Source organism: Pelobates fuscus, chromosome 13, assembly GCF_036172605.1.
Source record: "Pelobates fuscus isolate aPelFus1 chromosome 13, aPelFus1.pri, whole genome shotgun sequence".
NCBI lineage: Eukaryota > Metazoa > Chordata > Amphibia > Anura > Pelobatidae > Pelobates > Pelobates fuscus.
The window spans coordinates 97,516,938-97,541,093 of record NC_086329.1 but is presented as its reverse complement, the minus strand read 5'-3'; the positions used below and the strand labels follow the sequence as shown (position 1 = coordinate 97,541,093).

The 24,156-nt window shown below is 42.2% G+C and overlaps 1 protein-coding gene and 1 pseudogene across 1 annotated transcript in view; one reads left to right on the top strand and one right to left on the bottom strand.

The window, feature by feature from the left end:
* The window catches only part of LOC134583073 (NACHT, LRR and PYD domains-containing protein 12-like), a 63,546-nt pseudogene extending 53,139 nt beyond the window's left edge, over positions 1–10,407 (top strand).
* A 12,337-nt stretch (positions 10,408–22,744) lies between these two features.
* LOC134582822 (coxsackievirus and adenovirus receptor-like) overlaps positions 22,745–24,156 on the bottom strand; it is a 39,519-nt gene continuing 38,107 nt past the window's right edge. Inside the window, exon 7 of the mRNA XM_063439490.1 lies at positions 22,745–23,789. Within this exon, the coding sequence (XP_063295560.1) occupies positions 23,429–23,789 (361 nt within the window). The 3' untranslated portion in view covers positions 22,745–23,428. The remainder of the gene's footprint in view (positions 23,790–24,156) is intronic.

The following is a 24,156-nucleotide window of genomic DNA, read 5'->3' as shown; positions in this document are numbered from 1 at the left end:
GTCGGACACACACACACACACTAACAGACACACACAGTGAGACAAACACACTAACAAACACACACAGTCGGACACACACACTAACAGACACACACACACTAACAGACACACACACACACACACTAACACACACAGTCACAGACACACACACACACACACACACACACACAGTCAGAGACACACACACACACTCACATTAACACATTTTTTTTTTTATTTACCCCCCCCCCCCGCCTCCTTACCTTTGGGAATGCTGGGGGTGGGGGGGTTCTCCCATTCCCTGGTGGTCCAGTGGCTGCAGGACTGCACTGGCGGGCAGGCTGGGCGGCCGGCGAGGGAGCTCTTCCCCTGAGCTCTCTGCTCAGCTCCCTCCGGCTCCCAGTCTCACTCTGTGGGCGGCGCGCGAGGGAGCTGAGCAGAGAGCTCAGGGGAAGAGCTCCCTCGCCGGCCGCCCAGCAACCAGCCCAGCATGTCTGTTAGCCGCAAGGCTAACAAGACATTTGCCTTGGGCATTTGGGGGCGGCGTTTTTTGCCGCCCCCTGGAAAATGCCGCCCAAGGCAAATGCCTTGTTTGCCTCGCGGCTAATACGCCCCTGCATACAGTGGTATAATCCCTGCTTTAAAGGATAAACGTCAACTGTCAACCACGTTCACACCAAGATTATATAAAAGACAGGAAACAGGAACAGGTGATAGTGCAGACACTATAATCCAATCAGATAAAAGTACAAGATAACGATGGAACACTTACATTTAGAAGAGCTCTAGCCAGCTCTAGCAGTATGGGCGTACAGCGGTATAATCCCAACTTTAAAGGATATGCAGCAAATGTCCACCACGGCCACACACTCGGGAAGGAATAAAAAAGGCAAAAGATAGTGCTCTCAATAAAATAGCGTAATCTCTAATAAAATGAAGTAAAATTATACCTACAAGGATAGAGCAGGCTGACTGCTCTATGAACACAGCGTTGGTGGTATTATCCCCACCTTGGGATTACTTGAAGTATAAAACTTAAAATTACCAGGGAAAGTAGATTGGCACAAAAGTAGATTGGCACACAAAGGTCACCAAAAAACCTTTAATAAGTTAAAATACACAATATTAAATGTCCATCACGCGTTTCACCTTTGACACATTTTTCCATGATGTATGAAGTGTATTCTTAGTGTAGTACAGAGGTTAAATATCATAAATGCTATACAAAACTAGGGTTGCATTAAGTGAAAATAGCATATGGAAGTTGGTCACGTGACGTGGGTGTGTAATTGGTTGCAATGCTACATGGGATATGTAGTAAATGATTACATAGCCAATGTGGATGCCGTCGGCCATATTGCGTCAGGCATATTGTGAAGGTCAAATAGTGACCGAAAATAGTGGCGGCCATATTGGGGAGGTCATTGTTTGGAAGATAAAGTAGCCGCAACTGATGGCTGCCATATTGGGGAGGGCAAGGGGAGATTACAGCTCCATTGGGGGAGTGGTGCAGATAGAGACAATGCATATATTAATACAGGAAATAATTTACATAAATACAAACATAAACCGGAATAAATAATAATATAAAAAGAGAGTATTATGATATTAAAATGGATAGATATAAAATAAAAATAGAAAACTACTGATATTTATAAAAAATCAAACAGATCAAATTCTGCATTTAGACCACAAGGGGTTAGAGTTTGTAAATTATATACCCATTCCATTTCTGTTTTACCTAAAATATTTTTCATATTTCCTCCTCTCCATGAAATTATACACTTTTTAATACCTATACATTTTAAACATTTTGGGTCACTGTTATGTTTAATAAAATGTTTAGACACTGAATGGTTTAAGTATCCTTTTTTTTATATTTCTACAGTGTTCACTTAGACGTATTTTATGACGTCTAGTAGTCATTCCTACATATTGGAGGCCACAAGGGCACTCGGATAGGTAGATTACATTTTTTGAATTACATCCAATAAATTCATTTATTTTGTATATATTTTTTTGTTCTATTGGATGCAAATTCAATTACTTTAGAAGGGACAGAGGGGACAGTTCTTTTACACACTATAAATCGTTTACACTCGTAAAAACCTTTGGCTTCAGGTAAAAAAGGAAAAACAAACACATACTCACACAATCACAGACATACACACAGACCCACCCACACACACACACACACACACTGCCAAAATATACACAAAAATTACATGCATACACATTTTGTACCTAAGAGGTACACCCAGCCTCCCTACCTCGCTCTGTGAGGTCTGGAATGGATCCTCTGTCCCTGATGGCTAGCAGTTGCTGCTGAGCTGGAACCTCCTCTGTGCTCTTCCTGCACAGGTCCCTCGCGCGCACAGCAGTGATGCCGGGATGATGTCATATCCCGGCGGCCGGCTCACTGCAGGGAGCACATGGGAGATGTCCAGGACAAGCACAGTAAGTAAAGTGCTCCTTGCCTCCATCACCTCCTGGCAACGGGGCTACACTGCTAGTGGTCCCGTGACGCTTGTGACCCGCGGGCTGCGGGTTGGGCACCTCTGCTTTGGGGCCTTCTCAAAGGGATGTACTAAATTGTATTAGAGAAATAGAGTGGAATGCTCCCTCGCCAGCGCCGCCCGACATTATTTATTTCTACCTTTTAACATAGTGGAAGAGAAACAATCAGGGTTATTCATTAAAATGAGAATTCAAAGTAAATTTCAAATTTGAGGCAAGAATAGTGAACCCTGATTGTTTCTCTTTCTCCTTGACCAAATCAATGGGCTGTGCAATAACTGAATTAGATTTTTTATAAAATGCTAAATCTTTAATATACATTGTAAAGAAAATTGAGAATCACATGACAAAAACAAGTTAACAGGAGTTATAGTTGGCTTTCAATGTTTTATTCAATGGTGCAAATTTCAAAACAAGTGACAGTTTCCCATTACAGGAACGCTATACGCACCCAGATCACTTTAGCTCATTGAAATAGTCTGTGTGCAATGTCCCTGTCACATTTTAAAATTACGTATTGATTCATTTGTACTAAAAATCTAGAAGAAATATGGTGCTGAGAAAAGTATAATACTTGTCTAAACTCCTGTATTATTAGCAGTTAATTCTGGCCTGGGACGACCTAGAGGGGACCCACCAATCTAACATGGGAAGCCAGTTTTGTTTGGAAATACATTTTACACTTTATATTAATCTTTCTTTTTCTGTTTTTCCAGTTTGAAAGATAATTCATTTACAGACGAGTGTTGTTCCACATTGGGCGCAGCCCTCTATGACAACCAGTCCTTGAGAACGCTAGATCTGTCCAAAAACAAGCTTGGGGGTCCGGAGTTAGAAAATTTGTTGACTGTTCTTTCCAACAATGCTTGCAAGATAGAGAATTTGTCGTGAGTACTGAGCTTTGTAGGAGGTTTTCAAGGGAGGCATGTGTCATATATATGTTGTTATAAGAGTTAATTTGAGTGTATTTTGTGTCGGTAGACAGACGGACTAGTTTCATGAAACTGGAGAGGTGGTGAGAGAATTCATAGGCAGAGTGAGTCAGTTGCTAAAGTGTAACAACTAACTGGACAGAATCAGTTGCACTTACAAACTGGCCTAGATCCTGTTCAAAACTCCTACTGTAGAACAAGCTAATTAATCAACAATGTCTAAAAATGTGACCAACAGAGAGAATTTATTTACATGATGATTTATATGAGCAATCTTGATGTTTAAAAAAAAAAACAACAACAAAAATGTATCCACTCGTTCCCTGGCACTGTACGGTAATATAGCATAATATTATTAAAGAGCATTTAACACAATAATATATTTCTTCCTTTCTGTGATAAACACAAATAATCCCCAACCTTAGTGATGTATTTTCTGTTTTTCTGTGGCCTTTATGAACAGACTGTGCTGGTGTTTTCCCTGCAGGTTGAGAGCCACGAAGCTGACCAATGAACATGCTCCTCTACTGGTTTCACTGAGTGGAAACAATAACCTCACACGTCTGAACCTCAGCTTCAACTACTTTGCAGATACTGGCTGTGAATATATATATGAATTAATTCGACAATCGACCAGTCTCAGGGAGATCAGGTAGGCAGAACATCAAGCTGGTCAGTGTGTCCCTGGCTTTCTTAACTATGGACAATAATAATTCATACTTGTCACAGATCACTTCTTCACTTCAATCTCTCCATTCTGCTTCCTCGATGTTCCACACTGACACCCAAGGACTCGAGTAACGACTTGTATTGGACAGTTGTACTGTTTGATAGATCTCTGAAGACACAGGGGGGTCAATTACAATGGAACACACATAGTGCACAAACACAATGACACGCGGACACACACTTCCATCTCTGTGCTTTACTTTTAAAAGGTTACTCCAAACATTCCAAACCTTTTCATTGTATTTCTTTTCTGATCTAGAATGCTCTATTGGAATGTCAGTGTCCTCCTCCCCTGATTATAAAGTTAAAAATAAATTCTAAACTTAACGGAAATTCAGCACCAGGCAAAGCTCCCCATGCCAACATCACTGCTGGTCCAATCCAATGCTTTTCATATAGAAGCATTCGAATTGGACAATTTCACTGGCTCAGAGTGCATTTATGAGGTCTAGGCTGGCCGGGGATGGGATTTAAATAATGTTTACTGAAGGTAGGGAATGGACACTAATGCTTTCCCTTGCAGGTATACTGTCTGCGCGCAGAGCAGAGTCTCAGCCTGCTTTTAATAATCCCTATGTTGAACTAAGACGTTAGTTGATTTGTCCATTCGATCAAATATGAACAGAACTATTAAGAATTAGAAAGATGTATAATCCCTAGGCGTGTAGCTCAATGTGACAGCATCACAAGTAAAAACTATAGTAGGACTTGCTTGTTACCCCCTTCATTACCAAAATAGAGCAGAAACATTTTTATTTTCATGTTTTGCAAAATGAGATTTAGTCCATAAAGCCTTGCTCACCCTCATTTATACTCTAGTTATTATTACCAGCCATTAGAGGAACACATTTCTCTGCCAGAAGCCACTATTCACTGATATAATGAAAGTGGGTTTGCTAAAAATCTAAGCTCAACTCCTGCTTCCAGTAAAATTTCAATGGGTCTTGTCATTCCTACAGTCAGGGAGGAGGTGAGGTAGGAGTGAATGGAATCTACAGTTTGACTGTTAGCATCATATTAGCATTCCAGAAATTAATAAAGTTTGCAATAGCAGTATTGCAGTATAGAAATATATGATTTAACTGTATTTACTGTATATGGGCATTATGTATCAATTCTTCTTACATTCTGTTGGTATTTGTTAGTAATCCGTACTGCTAGTAATGTCTTTAGGGTCCTTGCAAACACCTATAAGCAAGGTATTTGGCCATTTTTATTATCTATTTTTGTCACAACGTCTGTATGTGATAATAATTGCATGTTTGCTTTTATACGAACATTTCAGATTCTGTGTGAAATATTGCAAGATAAAGAACACCTTTTTTTGTCTAAAGTTTTTCAATTCCCAAATATTGTTACAAAAGGATAAACGAATAACTGAAAAAAAAAAAAAGTGTACATTTTCATAATTTTTATTTTTACTTTTGTCTGCAAAGCAATCTTTACCTACAACTTGCAGTGTTATGATATGTGCCTGTGCTAGCTATGAATCCTATGCTGCTTAGTGCAGGTGCTACATAGCAAGGTTTATTGTTGCACACAGGATACAAACAAAATATAATACAATGTGTTAGCCTATTTGGCCTTAGTCATGCATAATGAACATTAACAAACAAACTATATAAATACCTGTAAATTTGATGTCACCTCAACAGGTAGCTACCCCCATTACCAAAGTAAAGGGTATAACAAACTTCAAGCTTCAATTTATTGCGGATGTACATTAAATATAAAACTGTAGTACAGAAAACGAGCCCCTAGATGGCAGTAGAGCCATCTTTAAATACGTGTTATTCTAATATTTTTTTAATCAAAAAGTGTTTGGTAATAAAGAGGTTTAAAACCATTGGATAGCCGGAATAATAGAATGTTACCATGTTGCTATTGTGAACTGATATTGTGAAGTATTTATCTGCATAGTACTGTGTTACATGTGTTGCAGCACTCCATATAAACATTTACATTGCTAAAGTGAGAAAACGTTGTATTAACCCCTTAAGGACACAGCTTCAGAAGCTGGACATACCCTTAAGGACACAAGCAATTTTTGCATTTTTTGCTGTTTGTGTTCAACTGCAATTTGCATCTCTCTCATTTATTGTACCAACACATATTATATACAGTTTTTTAGACAACAAAAAGGGCTTTAATTTGATGTGACCTATACATGTATAAATTCTCATTTATTACAAAACAAATTCAAAATAATGTGGAAAAAACAAAAAAAAAAACGCTTTTTTCCCCCACGTTTTTGCAATAATAATGTGTGCATAATATGTACAGCTTAGGAAAAGTAATTCAAAATCAATTAATTTATGTGTCTTGATTTACAAAGTACATAATATGTGTAGGATTTCAGTTTATTTTGAAAGTTACAGGTCACAAACTACAAGGTCTAAAATAAAATTTCAATGTGAAACAATTTTAGAAGTTGGTATGTTTGTCTTGGAAGTTTAATACCCATTACAGGAAACAAAATTGCCACACAAAAATATATATTTATATAAAGTAGACATCACAGGCTATTTACCTAAGGTTAGTTTGACACTTTTTGCATAGCCATTTCACCGCCAATCTCTGCTAAATATTGGAGTAAAATTGTGTTTTTTCTCTATTTTGGATATTCACATATAACAAGGTTTTTGTAATGTGTATTTCGTAAATCTAGTGTGTGCTATCCCTGTACAGAACCCCATATTGTGTTCAGCTACATCTGCTGAGTACAACGATACCCCCATTGTATACCTTTGCCCCTATTCTGTGAAGCTACAGTGCCATATAGGAGACCATGCTATTTCAGTTTCTATAGTTGGAGTTTTCATAGATGGTCATATGTCTGAATTTGTGGCATTATAGCCATTTGACTGTTCAAATAACCCCATAAAGGCCTTCCATTTGAGAAAGCAGACACCCAAGGGTATGTTATTAGGCATATATTATACCTTAACTTGCCACCATGTTTTCACCAATTTATTTCAAATTTTAATTAATTTTTTTTACATACATGTTGCATTTTCGCTGGGTATTTCTTACATTTGATAAGTGCCACTGTCATAAATTCCCCCTAAGTATGCTCAGTTACCTCTTCTGAGTAAAACAATATGCCCAATATATGACCCAGACACTATTTTGTGAAGTTACAGTGCTGTGAAAGAGATAAGTTCAGGTTTTTAAGTGTGAATTTACATGGGTCCGTATTCTATTTTTAAATATGTTAGCAGGCTGCTTTTTCCAATTACCCCAAAAAGGCATACTATTTCTTAAAGAAGACGCCCAAAGGTATTACAAATGGCAAATTTTGAACCTTAAGTGGGATCATTTTTCCGTTAGCTTGTATCAAGTGCAGTGGTAAAAAGCATTTTTTTCTGCCTTTTTGACACACAGTGAGTTTGTACTGTATATTTTGCAAACCTTATGTGTGCTACGGCTTTATAATATTTTATATGTTGCTCAGCTATGTTGTCTGAGTACAGCAATACCCCCGTATGTACCTTTGCCAGTTATATGGGGACGTTGAAGGGGCACATTTCAGACACAGCCATTGCAGGTTTTGTCAAACTTTGAATTTTTACGCTGTGTTGTTACCCCACTTTGAAGTTTTTTAGCAGGCTATATATTCCAACTATCCCATAAAAGCATACTATTTCTGAAAGAAGACATCCCAGGGTATTTCAAAAGGCATATTTTGAACCTTAGTGGGGGATCATTTTTCTGCTAGCTTGTACCAAGTGTAGTGGTAATAAGCAGTTTTTCTGCTTTTTTGACACACACCGTGAGTTTGTACTGTGTACTTTGCAAACCTTATGTGTGCTACAGCTATATAATACTTCCTATCTTGCTCAGCTGTGTCATCTGAGCACAGCAATACCCCCATATGTACCTTTGCCAGGTATATGCGGACATTGAAGGGGCACATTTGAGACACAGCCATTTAAGTTTTTTCAAACTTTACATTTTTACGCTGTGTCCATACCCCACTTTGGAGGTTTGTTTGTAGGTTAATTATTCCAGCTACCCCATCAAGGCATACCATTTCTTAAAGAAGAGACCCTAGGGTATTTCAAAAGATGTATTTTGAACCTTAGCGTGAAATCATTTTTCCGCTAGCTTGTACCAAGTGTAGTGGTAATAAGCATTGTTTACTGCCTTTTTTACACACACAATGAGTTTGTACTGTGTACTTTGCAAACCTTATGTGTGCTACAGCTATATAATACTTCCTATCTTGCTCAGCTGTGTCATCTGAGCACAGCAATACCCCCATATGTACCTTTGCCAGGTATATGCGGACATTGAAGGGGCACATTTGAGACACAGCCATTTAAGTTTTTTCAAACTTTACATTTTTACGCTGTGTCCATACCCCACTTTGGAGGTGTGTTTGTAGGTTAATTATTCCAGCTACCCCATAAAGGCATACCATTTCCTAAAGAAGACACCCCAGGGTGTTTCAAAAGGCATATTTGAAACCTTACCGTGGTATCATTTTTTCGCTAGCCTGTACCAAGTGTAGCGGTAATACGCATTTTCCCCCTTTTTTAAACATTTTTTTAACTTTTTAAAAGTTTTATTCAGCATTTAACAACTTATTTTACTATTTTAAAACTTTGTTTAAACTTTTCAAAAGTTTTTTTTAACTTTTTATTGTTTTTTTTACTTTTAAACCCTAACTAGCCTAACCGTAAATCCCCAAATTTCCCCACTAACTTCTACCCACCTTAGCTAAATAAATAAATATTTTAAAATATTTAAAAGAATTAATTAAATACATTTAACCCCTGAGGATTAAAAAAAATAAAAGTTAACCCTCAGGGGTTAATAGAAAAAAATCAGATCACAGTGAAATACTGTGATCTGTATTTTGATCACTGCAGGCAGTGATCAAAGGGCAGGGAAGGGGTTAAATTTTATTTGAAAGAGGTGAGGGGGGGGGTGGGATTTTGCTACAAACACTTTTGTTTTTACAGTCAGAGACAGATCAGCACCGATCTGTCTCTCTGCTGTTCACAGCTCACACGGAGCTGCAGGGAAACAGATCGGGTTTCACTGCAGCATGTGTGATCACTCTGACTCCCGGTCAGAGCGATCACATGGGCTGTGAAAGTGAAACTGCCTGTGTTAGTGTGCCTCCGATAGGGAGACACATTACAGGAAGATTAACCCCACGATTGCCGCGATTGTGGCAATCAGGGGTTAATTTTCATTTATGACGGAAATTTTCCGTCCAGCGTCCTTAAGGGGAGTGCTGCAATGACGGAAAAGTTCCGTCATGCGTCCTTAAGGGGTTAACATATTGGCTAAGGGGGAATTCTGAAAGAAATCTTGAAGGAGTACGGTGTGGTGGTTGGATAAGGCATGGCTTTGCGGATGCGGATGGTTTAACAGAAGATGAGTGCGGAAAGGTAGGGACAGGAAAGGCTAGGAGAGAGGATTTGTACATGAGGAGAAGACATTTGAAAGTCGCAAACTTGTCTATGAAACATTCCACGACACAATCAAGTTTTTAAAGAAGGATCCAGATATGTTGAGGAGTATACAGGCAGCAAGATGTTGAGTTTGCTGAAGTTTAATAGTGGAATTTTGTAAAAGGCCAAGCCAAGATGAATTACATTTATGAAGCCTGGTGAAAATGATGAGAGAGTGGATAAGGAGTTTTATCAACAATTCACATACAGGCATAATAAGCCCCACAACTTGATTAGCCGTATATGGCAACATCTGGTCACATCTGTTTGTAGCAAAGAGAGCACAGAATTTTGCATTGTTTCTTAGTGCTTGGAGTGATCCTTTCAAAATTGAATGTGTCAGATGGTCACAAATATATATTGTAAAAAAATTATAAAATGAATCCTGCCAATCACTCCTTTCTTCATACCCCTTTCAACATCTCTGGGATTTATAAACACATTGCCTTTATTGTATATGAAGTATTCTGTACTTGCTCTGTCCTCTTATTCTTAATTCTCAAATAAACTGCATATATAGACATTTCTTTGACTTAAAGAGATGCAACTGGGGTCTGTATTTTGTAATAATAATAATGTATGTAGAATATATATTACGTTTTTGTTTTGTTTTTGCCACATTTACCAGATTAACTCCCATAACATTTTTCCGGTCTAGACTGGACACAAATGACTTTAACGAGGAATCAATAGGACGTCTGAGGAGTCTACAAAATTATCACCCGAATCTAAATATTATATTGTGAAGAAAAGAAATGGCGCATTCCACGCAGGACATATCAGGCTTCAAACTGTGACATCTGCTGCACAACTCAAAATCCAAATTGCAAATTGTGTCCAGTAATGTGAATGTTAATTTCTTGCACTGAATGTATCCTTGTTCTAGAGATCCATTGTACACCTCAGGGAGAAAAAAGGGATTGCTTAATTTATTTATTACACTCCTCTATTTTTTTTTATTTTTTTTTCCAATTCTTTATTTTTGTTGTGCAGGTGGTTACAGAATTTTGACAGACGCCACAACAGCGTATCTCAAGCTTTCACAGTAGTCAGACAGTGGCATGTTAATTCGCACAAATTTTTGTTTTACAAGCTTAACTGAGCAGATATGTCATCAGAGTGAGATTAAATAAAATATAACAAAATAATGATGCTGGTTGCTTGATACTGCTAGGTCCTCTATGCTAGTACAGGTATGATGTGTTAACTTGTTTTGTAGAATAACAGTAGTTGATTGCACAGTGGAGCAGCTGTGCCCCATTTTTAGTATTATGCAGTGTGTAGTTTAACGAAGCATTTTAGAAACAGGCGTAAGTGATATGCTTTGTGTGGTATGTAGTTTTAGAAGCAAGCGCAAATAATATGCACTATGTAGATTATAATGTAATCAGTCATATGCAAACTAAGGCAAAAAACAGTAGACAGGTCTGATCAATAACGTAAGGATACAAAGCTATAATAACAAAGTACTGTCCTGCGACTAACGTAGCTCAAAAGAAATAATAAAGCTTGCCCTGTTCAATGCTAACTCGCTGCTCATGTTAATTAACATAGGTGCTTCTTAAGGCTTTAAACAAATGCCTTCTCGGTTTTAATCTAATAATAATGATAAGTAAGTCATTAATGCCTCTGCCTCAATGCAAGACAAACATTAAACATGCTTAAGTGTACATTTGTTAACGGTTTTGGGGATACTTATATAGTGCGCTGGCTATGGGTTGCTCAAGGTGGGTGAGTGAAAGTGAGCATATACTGTTAGATATAGTACTAGCTGATGTAGCATGTCGAAAGCGGTAAGGCGCGTTAGCATACAAGCATTGGGTAAGTATTGCATAGTAAGAGACATATAGAGAGTTCCAAGTTTGTGTGTCTAGGCACGGACCATGAGGGGCATAACGGGTCAGTCTCTGGAGGGTCAACCGACACCTAGTCTGGGGGTAGCGGGTACATGCCTGTGGGTTCTGTTGGCGAGTGTTGCTCCTCCGTGTTTATGTGCCTCCCAGTGCAGTCCAGATGAGGTACTCCCCTTGCCCTGGGAGGTCGTCCCTGTGGCTGCAGGTGCCCGGGTTGGGCCTGTGCTAGATTTGTGTTGAGGTGTTCGCCTACCAATCCTCCGCCGTTGTTTAGTGCTATGTCCCGCCAGTGCAGCTTTCTGTTGCTGAGGGCTTTTAGGTGGGTGGCTTGAGCTGGGGGGGGGGGCGAGTGTCGCTTTGTTGTAGTAGTTTCTGCTCCCGCCTGTCTCTGTCCTTCTCCCTCTTCGTGAAGGCTGTTTGCGGGGAATTAGCTTTTCTAGTGTTGCCCAGAAGCGTTGGAAGCTCTTTTCGATCCGCGTGAGTATACACTCCACCGCTGAGCAGAAGTCTCCGCCATGTGGATTAGGCCCCTCCGCCATCTTGTAATGGACTCCGCTTAAAGTGGAGGAGCTGCGCCGGGAGACCAGTGGCTGTGGAGGTGAGGTTTCGCTTATTGGGACCGGGATAATCCCCACCGGTCCTAAGGGGGAGGGGGAGCCCAATACTTTGGGTGCTGCTTGCTTTGGTGAGCTGGGAGAGCGGCCGCCTCTCCCCTGCTCTGCGTTGTGTAGGCCCCAGGTCTCTGGTCCGGTGACCCAGCAGGCGATCTGGGTATGCAAGGTGTCCTCCCGTTCCCCATCGTTTGTATTACAAGGTGAGGTATGTTGGGGTTCAGGAATCAAGCAGTTTTTCTCTGTTTTTTGTCGAAAATCGGATCCAGGCTCAGGAGCTCACAGATAGTGTGTCTGTTCAGCTCCCCGGTCAGGCCCCGCCCCCCATTACACTCCTCTATTAAATACATTAATACCATAAATATTAATAATTATTGCTTGCTCGCACCATTTTTATGTGTATAATGTTAAGATATTCTTTATTCATATTTTAAATATAAAGTTAGGGGAAATTTACTAAAAGTTAAACTGGAGAATTGGCAGTTTGGGTGTTTTTCTTTCCCCATGTCCTCACTTCCCCTTGGAAGTGTTTCTCCTGTCTCTTCCTCATTGCTCCTTCGAAACAGCCCCCAGCTGTAGACATGATTAGCTTGCTGAGACCATCAGCTGACACTCCTCAACCATTAAATACTATCCAAAGTTGGTTTACTAATGCAGAATGCAGATCAACCTTCCACAGATTGTGACTCATCTTACCGTAACCACTACAGTGCACTGTAGTAGTTATGGTTCTTAGAGTATCCCTTTTAACTTCTAAGAAGTAAGAATCAGGTGATTTCACACTAGAATAACTGGAGGTGAAAGCTTGGGTTACAAATTATGCTTCCAATACATAAATCTGAGGTTTGGGAAACAAAAATGCTATAAATAAAAGAAAAATAAAACAGATTAGAACTCATACAGTGTTATCACTCAATTGAGAACTGTCGGGAATTCAAAGGGAGTATAATATTTAAAAATCCTGAATTTGAAAACAGAATAGACTTGCTGAATTTTTATAATTTCACTACTTTGTGCTAAAGTTTGCCATTTACTTTAAATTCTTAATTGAATAATCCTTAAAGGGACACTATAGGCACCCAGACCACTTTAGATCATTGAAGTTGTGAGTTTAACTACGTGAAATGACCCTTGACGTCCTCACACTTTGCATGAGGACATCCACCGTCTTCAATCACCTATAGGGAAGGATGGAAAGTATTGATTCAATGCTTTTCTTTGGGAAGGACTAATGCGTGTGCCGTATTAGGTTCCCCCCCATTATCAACATCGGAGGAGGTGGGTAAAAAAAAAGTAGAGGGGACACTATTCACACATAAAACACTTCATCAAGGTGCTCTAGGGGTCTGGATTGTCCCCTTTAATGGACTTGTTTTTATGTTTGCAATCATTTACCAAAGTGTTGTCACGACACTCCTTAGCTGATTTGCCCTCGTGCAGTATGCATATCCACCACTGTTTCTGTTTGGCACTGTTTCTCATTTCTTTTCGTTAAGCACTACACCTGGCCCTTGTTTAGCACCTATATATTCTGGTTTCTCCCCTCACTCCCTGTCAGATTGTGGCGAAACCAACCTCGCCACTGGGCCCTGGAGAAGCCTGTTTGCTAGCCTCCTACCTGCTGACTATGGCCCCTGGGTTATTTGGGGCATATTGTACTTTATATTGCTGCAACTGGCCCTTTTAAAATCATCGATGGACATATTGGGACTTTTTGGGATTGTGGCGAAACCGACCTCGCCACGTGTCCTTGGAGGGGGCCGATTGCCCGCCTCTTGCCTTTGGACTATGGACCAGACTTGATGGGAATGTGATACCCCAGATAGCTATACCATGGAGCCTATTCATAATGAAAGACTATGGGAAAGACTTTAGCTCCATGGCAATTGTACTGTGTGAGTAGGATCTGCGCGCTATTCGGTAGTTTTGTGCGCGCAGATCCCAGCTATCTGGGGATAGGTGAAATGTCTGTGTGTTATGTGTAAAAGGTGAATTTATGTATTTTAAAGTGTTTTACTGTCTTTGTGTCCCCATGTGCTTAATGGAGTCTGTCTCTGTGCTGGGAGATAATTGGATTACTTCTCCAGCACAGAGAAGGCCCTGGAAAGCTAGGGGTTTTAAAAGATACTTTTAGTAACTTTTGAACCCCTGGTCTGATCCATGCCATTTTTTAATATGTTGTTCCCCTGAATGGATTGATTGTGGATATGTAATTTTGTGTGACTGTGATGTATGGTTTTGAAGTTATAAATATTGTGTAAAAACTATATATTTAACCTGTATGAATAATGGGATTATGTGTCACACTAAGGGGAGGGGATGTGTAGGAGGTAACATTTATTTATTTATTTATTTATTAAAAATTCTTAAGAAAACGCAGTCTTATTACCCATAGGGTCTCGATGCGCATACCAGCAAAAAACAGACAAGACAATATCCAGCAAACAACAGCATTATAATCACATGCATTTGAACCAAGTTAAAAATTTAAACATTTCATGCCATCCCATACGCCTGAGCAAATAAAACTGTTTTTAAGCTCCGGCGGAACTTCAGTAGATCATTCTCAAGTCTTAATGTCAGAGGCAGGGAGTTCCAAAATTGTGCTCCCTGAACATCACTCGTTCTCCCTCCGCACTTTTTCTTTTTAAAATTTGGAATCTTCAATAAGGCTAAATCAGCCGATCTCAAGGATCACACTAAGGGGAGGGGATGTGTAGGAGGTAACATTTATTTATTTATTTATTTATTAAAAATTCTTAAGAAAACGCAGTCTTATTACCCATAGGGTCTCGATGCGCATACCAGCAAAAAACAGACAAGACAATATCCAGCAAACAACAGCATTATAATCACATGCATTTGAACCAAGTTAAAAATTTAAACATTTCATGCCATCCCATACGCCTGAGCAAATAAAACTGTTTTTAAGCTCCGGCGGAACTTCAGTAGATCATTCTCAAGTCTTAATGTCAGAGGCAGGGAGTTCCAAAATTGTGCTCCCTGAACATCACTCGTTCTCCCTCCGCACTTTTTCTTTTTAAAATTTGGAATCTTCAATAAGGCTAAATCAGCCGATCTCAAGGATCGACTGGGAGCATAGCGTGTGAATTTATCCTTCAGATAGTCTGGTCCCATACCATGGATTGCCTTATATACCAAACAACCATTTTTAAACAGAACCCGTTCACGAACGGGCAGCCAGTGCAAGGCTCTTAATGATGGGGTGATATGGTCATTGCGGGCCACACCCGTAAGTAGCCTTGCAGCTGCGTTCTGTATCAACTGTAGCTTGTGTATGATGTTCTGAGGCAGTCCAAGGTACAGAACATTGCAGTAGTCCAATCGGCTACCGATGATGGCGTTGACCACCGAGATTTGATCGGAGGGGGTAATGAATCTAAAAATAGACCTCAGAAGCTTCAGGTGGTAGTGGCAAGAGCTTACCACCTGATTAATCTGGGGCTTCAGTGTCAACCTGGAGTCGAAAATGACTCCCAGATCTCTGACCTTGGTGGCAGGACTCGGAGATGGAAAAAACGAGTCCGGCCATGAGGGAAAGATACTATTCACCTCCTGGTTACTGAAGATGATGCATTCAGTTTTGGAGCCATTAAGTTTTAGATAATTGGCTCCCATCCACGACTGAATATCCTGTAGGCAGGAAGAAAGATTGATTTGATCCTCCTTTTTCTTGGCCAGGCGAAAGTACAACTGGGTATCGTCGGCATAGATATGATAGGGAAGCATGTGGCGGCGGATGATATGGGTCAGTGGCCTCATATAGATGTTAAACAGGATTGGAGATAAAGCCGAACCCTGGGGGACTCCACACGTCAGGGAGATGTTAGAGGAGTAAAATGTCCCCAATTTTACCCTTTGAACCCTGTCGTGGAGAAACGAGGTCACCCAAGCCAGCGCCCTGTCATCCACACCAGCCACAGTAAGTAGCCTCTCTGTCAATCTATCATGATCGATGGTATCGAAGGCCGCCGATAAATCCAGGAGTACCAGGGCAATTTCCTCCCCTCTGTCCAAGGCCCACAGGAGATCGTCGTGGACTTTAACCAGGGCAGTTTCTGTCCCTCTACCAGGTCGAAATCCCGATTGGAAGTCATCCAGAATGTGATTAGATTCCAGGTGAGGCTGAATTTGCCATACCGCCGCTCTCTCGATGATCTTGGCCAAAAAAGGCAGGGTGGAAATAGGTCGATTGTTGCTCAACTCGGAGCGTGGCACAGTTGGTGTCTTCAGCAGAGGGATAACCACAGCCTGCTTCAGAATGCCAGGAACAACTCCGGTGGCAAATGACATACTAACAATGTCTGCAATATAGGGGGCCAAAGCATCAGCGGCATCCTTCACCAGCTGAGCAGTGCAAGGGTCCAGTGATGAGGACGATGCCCTGAGAGACTTGAGGATGATCAAAATCTCAGATGTACTGACGGGTTTAAAATTCGAGAACATCGAGCCATCATAGGGTGTAAAAGTTTCTACATCAGGTTCCACCACTATGTTGCTCCTAATTAGATCAATTTTTTGTTTAAAAAAGTGAGAAAGGGATTCACAAAACTTTTGAGATGTTTCTTCTTGAGGAAGCGAACAGTTAGGATTTGCTAAGAGGTTTGTTGTGCGAAAAAGCTCTGCCGCTGAGTTTTTCGCTTTTGTAATCTTATCTGTGAAATATTGTTTTTTTCATATTTTTAATACTAGATTTATATAATTTTAAAGATTTTAAATATTCCAATTTAAGGTCGGTATTGTAATGTTTTCTCCACCGTTTTTCAGCTGCTCGACATCTATGTCATTGGTTCTTTTATGCCTCCCCCTGGGTGTTGCCTGTATGTGTGAGTTGGAAATAAAAGCCAGGCTGGATGAGCCAGTCCAGAGTTCCTGTTTTACCCTCAAAGTGAAGTGTCGTCTCATTATTGGGGGAAGGATTTATTGCATGCTGTTCCAGTTGACTGCTAGGAGTACAAGCCTATTCGTATGGTTCCTATTCAATGGTCTACAGCATTCATATGCTTGGGAGAATTTAAAGGTTTCTCGGATTCGGTGATTGTGGTGTCTGCCAGAGTGCTTGGAGTCCTCAGGAAGCGCTAGGAGCATCCATTAACGGAGGTACCCAGTCGGGGTGCCAGGCGATCCGTTACACAGATCTTTATCCTTCATCCTGTACCCTGTACCTTGTACTTGCTGTTTCCTGGTTCCCGTGATTCTGACTCCTTGCTCCTGTGTCTTGTATCCTGTGTATCCTGATCCTGTGTTCCGATGTCCTTATGGTCATTGGTGGCAAGCGGTGGGATGGCGTCCTAGTGTGAGGTAAAGCAGCTCAGAGACACTGGTTGGATTTACAAATTGAGGGCAACGCTAGCAGTCGTGCAGCGCCCCTGGGAGCAGACAAGTATGGAAGGTTCTGGCTCTGGAGATGATTGGCTGGCCGAGGTGAGGCAGCGAGTGGCCGAGTATGGGGATGATATACCCATGGAGACACGCCGGGTGATCTGGAACCAGGTCATGGCCGAGCGAAACACAAGGCTGGACCGAGAATTCCGGTTGGCAAAAGAGAGGAAGTATGCTCAGCAGCAGGAGCGTTACAGCAGCCGAGTAGAGGCTGCATCCGAGGAGGTTAGCCGTCTTTCCCTGAGGCGGCGGGAGGAACCCAAAGTGGGGGTCCTCATAGACTGGTCCTGTGAGGAACCACAACAGGCAGGTAGAGATGGGACCAAGGTCTCTCCACCGGGCCCACCGGGCCCACCGGGATGCTGGGCAGCCGGCCCAGATCCCCAGCAGCAGCCAGAGTTGCCAGGTGGGGAAGCAGGTGGCCCTTACTCACAAATGTTGAAGGGCCTCACGGATTGGTCCTGGGAAGACCCACAGATGGCAGGTGGAGATGGTACTGCGGTCTCTCTACCGGCCCTACAGGGATGCTGGGCAGTCGGCCCAGATCCCCAGCGGCAGTGTGCGTTACAGGGAGCTGAAGGTGCCGTTCTTGCTCCCCAGCGGCAGTCTACGGTGCAGGGAGAGGAGCCTGTTATCCCCTCTCCCCAGCGGCTGAAGGTGTGTAAGGGAGAGGAGTTTGTTATTCCCTCTCCCCAGCGGCAGCGCAGCTCACCAAGGGGAGACAGTAAGCCCCTCACCAGCGCAGATGGGACCGTGGTCTCTGCGCCCTGCCTACAGGGAGTACAGAGGGTCAGCCCTGCTCCCCAGCGGCTGAAAGTGTGTAAGGGAGAGGAGTTTGTTACCCCCTCTCCCCAGCGGCAGCTTAGCGCACCAAGGGGAGACAGTAAGCCCCACACCAGCGCAGATGGGACCGTGGTCTCTGCGCCCAAGTTAAAGGGAGCTGAAGGGGCCGTCCTCCCTCCCCAGCGGCAGTGTGATTTGTTGGGAATTGGGAGCCCAGTCTCCTTTCCCCAGCGGCAGAGTGTCCAGCAGGGAATAGAGAGCCCAGTCTCCTTTCCCCAGCAGCAGGACACTGCATTGGAAGGAGAGACAGTCGGTCTCCCTCCACAAAGACTGAAAGTATGCATGGGAGAGGAGATTGTTACCACCTCTCCCCAGCGGCAGAGTGTTCTAATGGGAGAGGAGCTGGTTACCACCTCTCTCCAGCAGCAGCTTAATGTACTAGGGGGAGACTGTAAGCCCCACAACTGTGCAGATGGGACTGTGGTCTCTGCACCTACAGCACAGGGGGTAAGGACAGTCAGTCCTGTCCCCCAGCAACAAGGCTGCTTAGCCAAAGGGGAGACAGTCGGTCTCCCCCTCCAACAGCGGAGCTATGTATCCAAAGGGGAGACAGTCGGTCTCCAGCAGCAGAGCTGTGCAGCTAAAGAGGAGACAGTCGGTCTCCAGCAACCAGGCTCCAACCAGACTACTCCCGTGGTAGTGCTGGCACCAGGACAGAGTACCGCTGGTCTCTGCCCCCTCAGCAACCCACCAAGGCAGCCTACCAGTCCCCCACACAGCCGTGGTAAGGCACCTGGACATGGACAAGATTCTCCCTTACCCAGGTGTAGTAACCATTTATTGCGGGTGGGCTGTACTGCTGTTTCTGTCTTGTGGGTAGGCTGCTGGACTAACAAGGGCACTGACCGGCAAGAGGTCAGGTACCCTGTTAGTCTGTTTGGAAAAGGGGAGAAATGTGGCGAAACCAACCTCGCCACTGGGCCCTGGAGAAGCCTGTTTGCTAGCCTCCTACCTGCTGACTATGGCCCCTGGGTTATTTGGGGCATATTGTACTTTATATTGCTGCAACTGGCCCTTTTAAAATCATCGATGGACATATTGGGACTTTTTGGGATTGTGGCGAAACCGACCTCGCCACGTGTCCTTGGAGGGGGCCGATTGCCCGCCTCTTGCCTTTGGACTATGGACCAGACTTGATGGGAATGTGATACCCCAGATAGCTATACCATGGAGCCTATTCATAATGAAAGACTATGGGAAAGACTTTAGCTCCATGGCAATTGTACTGTGTGAGTAGGATCTGCGCGCTATTCGGTAGTTTTGTGCGCGCAGATCCCAGCTATCTGGGGATAGGTGAAATGTTTGTGTGTTATGTGTAAAAGGTGAATTTATGTATTTTAAAGTGTTTTACTGTCTTTGTGTCCCCATGTGCTTAATGGAGTCTGTCTCTGTGCTGGGAGATAATTGGATTACTTCTCCAGCACATAGAAGGCCCTGGAAAGCTAGGGGTTTTAAAAGATACTTTTAGTAACTTTTGAACCCCTGATCTGATCCATGCCATTTTTTAATATGTTGTTCCCCTGAATGGATTGATTGTGGATATGTAATTTTGTGTGACTGTGATGTATGGTTTTGAAGTTATAAATATTGTGTAAAAACTATATATTTAACCTGTATGAATAATGGGATTATGTGTCACACTAAGGGGAGGGGATGTGTAGGAGGTAACATCTATGTCATTGGTTCTTTTATGCCTCCCCCTGGGTGTGGCCTGTATGTGTGAGTTGGAAATAAAAGTCAGGCTGGATGAGCCAGTCCAGAGTTCCTGTTTTACCCTCAAAGTGAAGTGTCGTCTCATTATTGGGGGAAGGATTTATTGCATGCTGTTCCAGTTGACTGCTAGGAGTACAAGCCTATTCGTATGGTTCCTATTCAATGGTCTACAGCATTCATATGCTTGGGAGAATTTAAAGGTTTCTCGGATTCGGTGATTGTGGTGTCTGCCAGAGTGCTTGGAGTCCTCAGGAAGCGCTAGGAGCATCCATTAACGGAGGTACCCAGTCGGGGTGCCAGGCGATCCGTTACACAGATCTTTATCCTTCATCCTGTACCCTGTACCTTGTACCTGCTGTTTCCTGGTTCCCGTGATTCTGACTCCTTGCTCCTGTGTCTTGTATCCTGTGTATCCTGATCCTGTGTTCCGATGTCCTTATGGTCCTGTGTTCTTGTCTCTGCCTAGTCCTGTGTCCTGTGCCTCCTGTTCCAGTGTTCGCCTGCAGTGTTCCTGCCTAAACTCCATTTCCAGTGATTCTGACCTTGCTGCCTTATTTTTGTGTGACCTGCTTCGGGCTTTGCTCCTTGGTGTTTATTTAGTGCTTGGTGGCTTAGGATCTGTGCCCCACTTATATTCTGTGGTGGCTGCACTATCCTGCCTAAGGCCTTTACTGTTGCCTAAGGACTATCACGTGTACTCTGCCTGCTCTATTGTATTTATATTGTGGTTCCACATTTAAAGGGACAGTGCTGTCGCAGGGCAGCACCCCCTTCATGTCCTTACAAGTGTGAATTGTCATGAATTCATAGTAAATTTCTAATTTTAAGCTAAAATAACTAAACTGAAAACATGGCCGACTGAAAATGTTAAATCCCCTTTGAATTCCTGACTGTTAATACTATAGTGAATCTGCCCTATTTCAGCAGGTTTTGCACATGCCTCATCTCCTTTAAGAAGTAATTGTAGGAATTTCCATTGATTTGCCATTCAGGCGGCAGAGTCAGCTGCCCATGAGTTGGAGGCATGCTATTAGCGTCTCTATTCAGAGGTCATGATTGACTGATAGCACCAGGGGGTGGGTTACAGTGCCCAGGAGAGAGAAGGAGGAAGCCACCTTGGAAATAACAGAGAGAGCACAGCAGCAGGAGTTCCTGGTCCCTGCTGTCAGGGTCTTACCTGAGTTGGGAGTCTGTAACGCAGATATGTTGCTCACCCTTGCAGATAGCCACAAGCCAAGGTGGTCCGGTAAGAATTCACCTGGCCTGTGGGTCTGTGCAGGATGAAGTACCAAGTAGCAGGACAGGCAAGGACTTAAGCAGCAGGATCGTCAGGGAATAGCCGAGGTCAAAGGATGCCAGAGAACAGGAACAACGAGGAGTAGCTGAAGTCAAGGGATGCCAGAGGTCAGAGTAAACGTAGTCAGAAGCAGGGGTCAATAACAAGCAGCAAATCAGACGACAGGAACACTGGTACGAAACACACAACAGGATCAAAGATTTGATCCTGAGCACAGGGCAAGGCTGAGTTTAAATACCCTGATGATGTCTGATCAGGGTCAGGTGGAGCACAGCCATAGTCAAGGAACAGTCCCCAGGTTAGTAGACATGCCAGGATGAACAGGACCAGAATGTCACGGTATAAAGCTGCTGTGGCTCAGAGGTAGGAAGCAGGACCAGGACTGCAAAGTTCCCTGGTTCAAGTCCCCTGTTGGGAACTCCAGGACCGACCACGTCTGGCCATCTGTCTGCCATGGTGAGAACCGTGACACCTGCCAAATGTGAGTGTATAATTCTCTCCCCCAAAAGCCTTAGTGACTGCCTGAAAGCAGATTAAGTAAATTTGCTAAAATATCTAATTAATATATATATAAAACCAGAGAAGCCATGGGATGACAAGGGGAGTGGGGCATTTCTGACACATAGCACTGTGCTGCCTGTCACTAATAGTTTTATTAAGACCGAGGCTGTAACTAGATGAAAATTGTGCAAAGCTTCCAACTGCAGGACTGGGGCTGTGACTCTGAGGACTGATCTGATTCCAATCTGTTTTAATCTGTAATGATTGTTGATTCTGTTAGGGGCCAAGTACTAATGCCCAGTAGGGCATACTATATTAAATTATATATATATTAGTACAAGCTCAGGAGTAATGCATTGAGCTCCACATTCCTGACCTATTGTTATTGCATCCCATACTGGAACTGGATAGCCTGTGTGCAGCTTTTGGCATTACTTCCACATTGCAAAATAAAAGGAAAAACAATAGATTTTGTTTAGATTTGTTGAAATGACCAGTAGCACAAGACAATGTCATACCATTTGCCTAATATAATGCAACCATATACTACGATAAGCTTTTTTTAAATGTATTTTACTCCACAGGACTGCAATTGTTGTGAACTGATTTATTGGCATAGAGTTTACATGTATAAGATGAAGATCAACACTAAATGGCCCAATGCTTTTGTTGTTTTATTTTTTTCTATTTTATTTATTTTATTTTTTTTTTGCCAAAAATTTGAAACATTAGTGAAGGGATGATTCTGAATACCAGAATATTATAATAGGAAATGTGTTTATAAAAAAAAAAGTAGAGGCAGTGACACAAATACATTTTTTTATATCAAAGTTTATTGCAAACTTATGTTAATGAATCTTAAATATTTACTCAAAAGTAGAAAATAAATGAACGTTAGCAATGTAAAGTAACTTTTAAAAATTGGGGTTTATTTTTCTGGAAGAGTGCAAGGGAGTTACTCGAACGTTTTGCAAAATTGAAGTGAAGCTCGAGTGAAAGCCTTCTCTCAGGACTCCTCTATATTGCCCTTGATCCATACACCGTAATTTACTGTTTAGTAAATACAACCAATTACATTTTGTGAAACAAACCCCCACCACCAACACCACTCCCCGCATTCACGAGTTGAGAAGTCTTGCCACACTGTGGGTATGTTAAGGGTTAAATTGTAAAGTTCAGAAACAATAACATGTACTCATGTCTTGAGGTAAAATTTAAACACTGCTGCTCCCTTCCCCCAGGATTCAAGATGGAGACTCTGGTTCTTTCCCAGAAGTCTTTCTGCTCTTATCGTAAGTCACCAAAAGGCAGTATGTGTATGTTAGTTCTTCCCACGTCAGGTGAAAGGTCCATATACCTGTCCGTTTGAAAGGCATTGAAAACATTTTAATATTTCTATACAGGACGACAGAAGCCGGTTATGTTCTTATAACATATTTACAAAAAACATAAGCATTATGAAAGTACTATACACCACTGGCCCATATGTAATCTGAACATACTGTACAAAGTTTTGATGGATTGGTAGGCTTATATACATTTCAGTCCAAGGTTTTTTTTTTAATAGCTCTGCTGCCATCCGTTGTTAAACCACAAATCCCTCTCGCGTTTGCGCAGGTACCATCACTGCAACTCCCCCTACTCTCTGGATGTTATAAGGTGTATGACGTGTGGACTCTGGAAGGACAACCAATGGTTGCGGAGATGGTGTGTTACGTCCGTACTCTGGAAGGACTATGAGTGGTTCAGGAGATGGACTATAGCTCTCAAATTTGGGTTTAATGAGTTCACTGCTGGTTTGGGATGGAGGCTTAGGTTCCTCTTTGTGTGCCGCACTGTAGACTCTTCGCAAGGAATAACTGATGTGGTGAGGTCGGTACCCAGCAGCAGTACGGACACTGCTGACACGGCTGTTTGTGTTACTTGGAGGAGCACCAACATCCTCTCTGTAGATATAAGAAGTTAAATTGATTACATTAAAATCGCATATCCCTATTAACTATAACTATATTACGGTCCTCCAGCCTTACTTTAATAATTTATAGAAGTTTCATTTGAACCTGACCACGTAATTTCTAATCTTGGACTTGATAGGTTAACAGATACAACTATGGATTCATTTTAGAATGTCTCGCCTGTGTTCCAAACTAGACAATGGAGAACCTTGTGTATGTACATATATTTGTCCATACATTGACTCCTCTTAGACGAGAGTTTCAGTCTAACCCCAGCCCTAGTTGGTTGCTTTAGGTATGGTGCTGAAGATGAACTTTATGGTATTAGATAAAGGAAGCATGGAAAGAAAGTAATGGA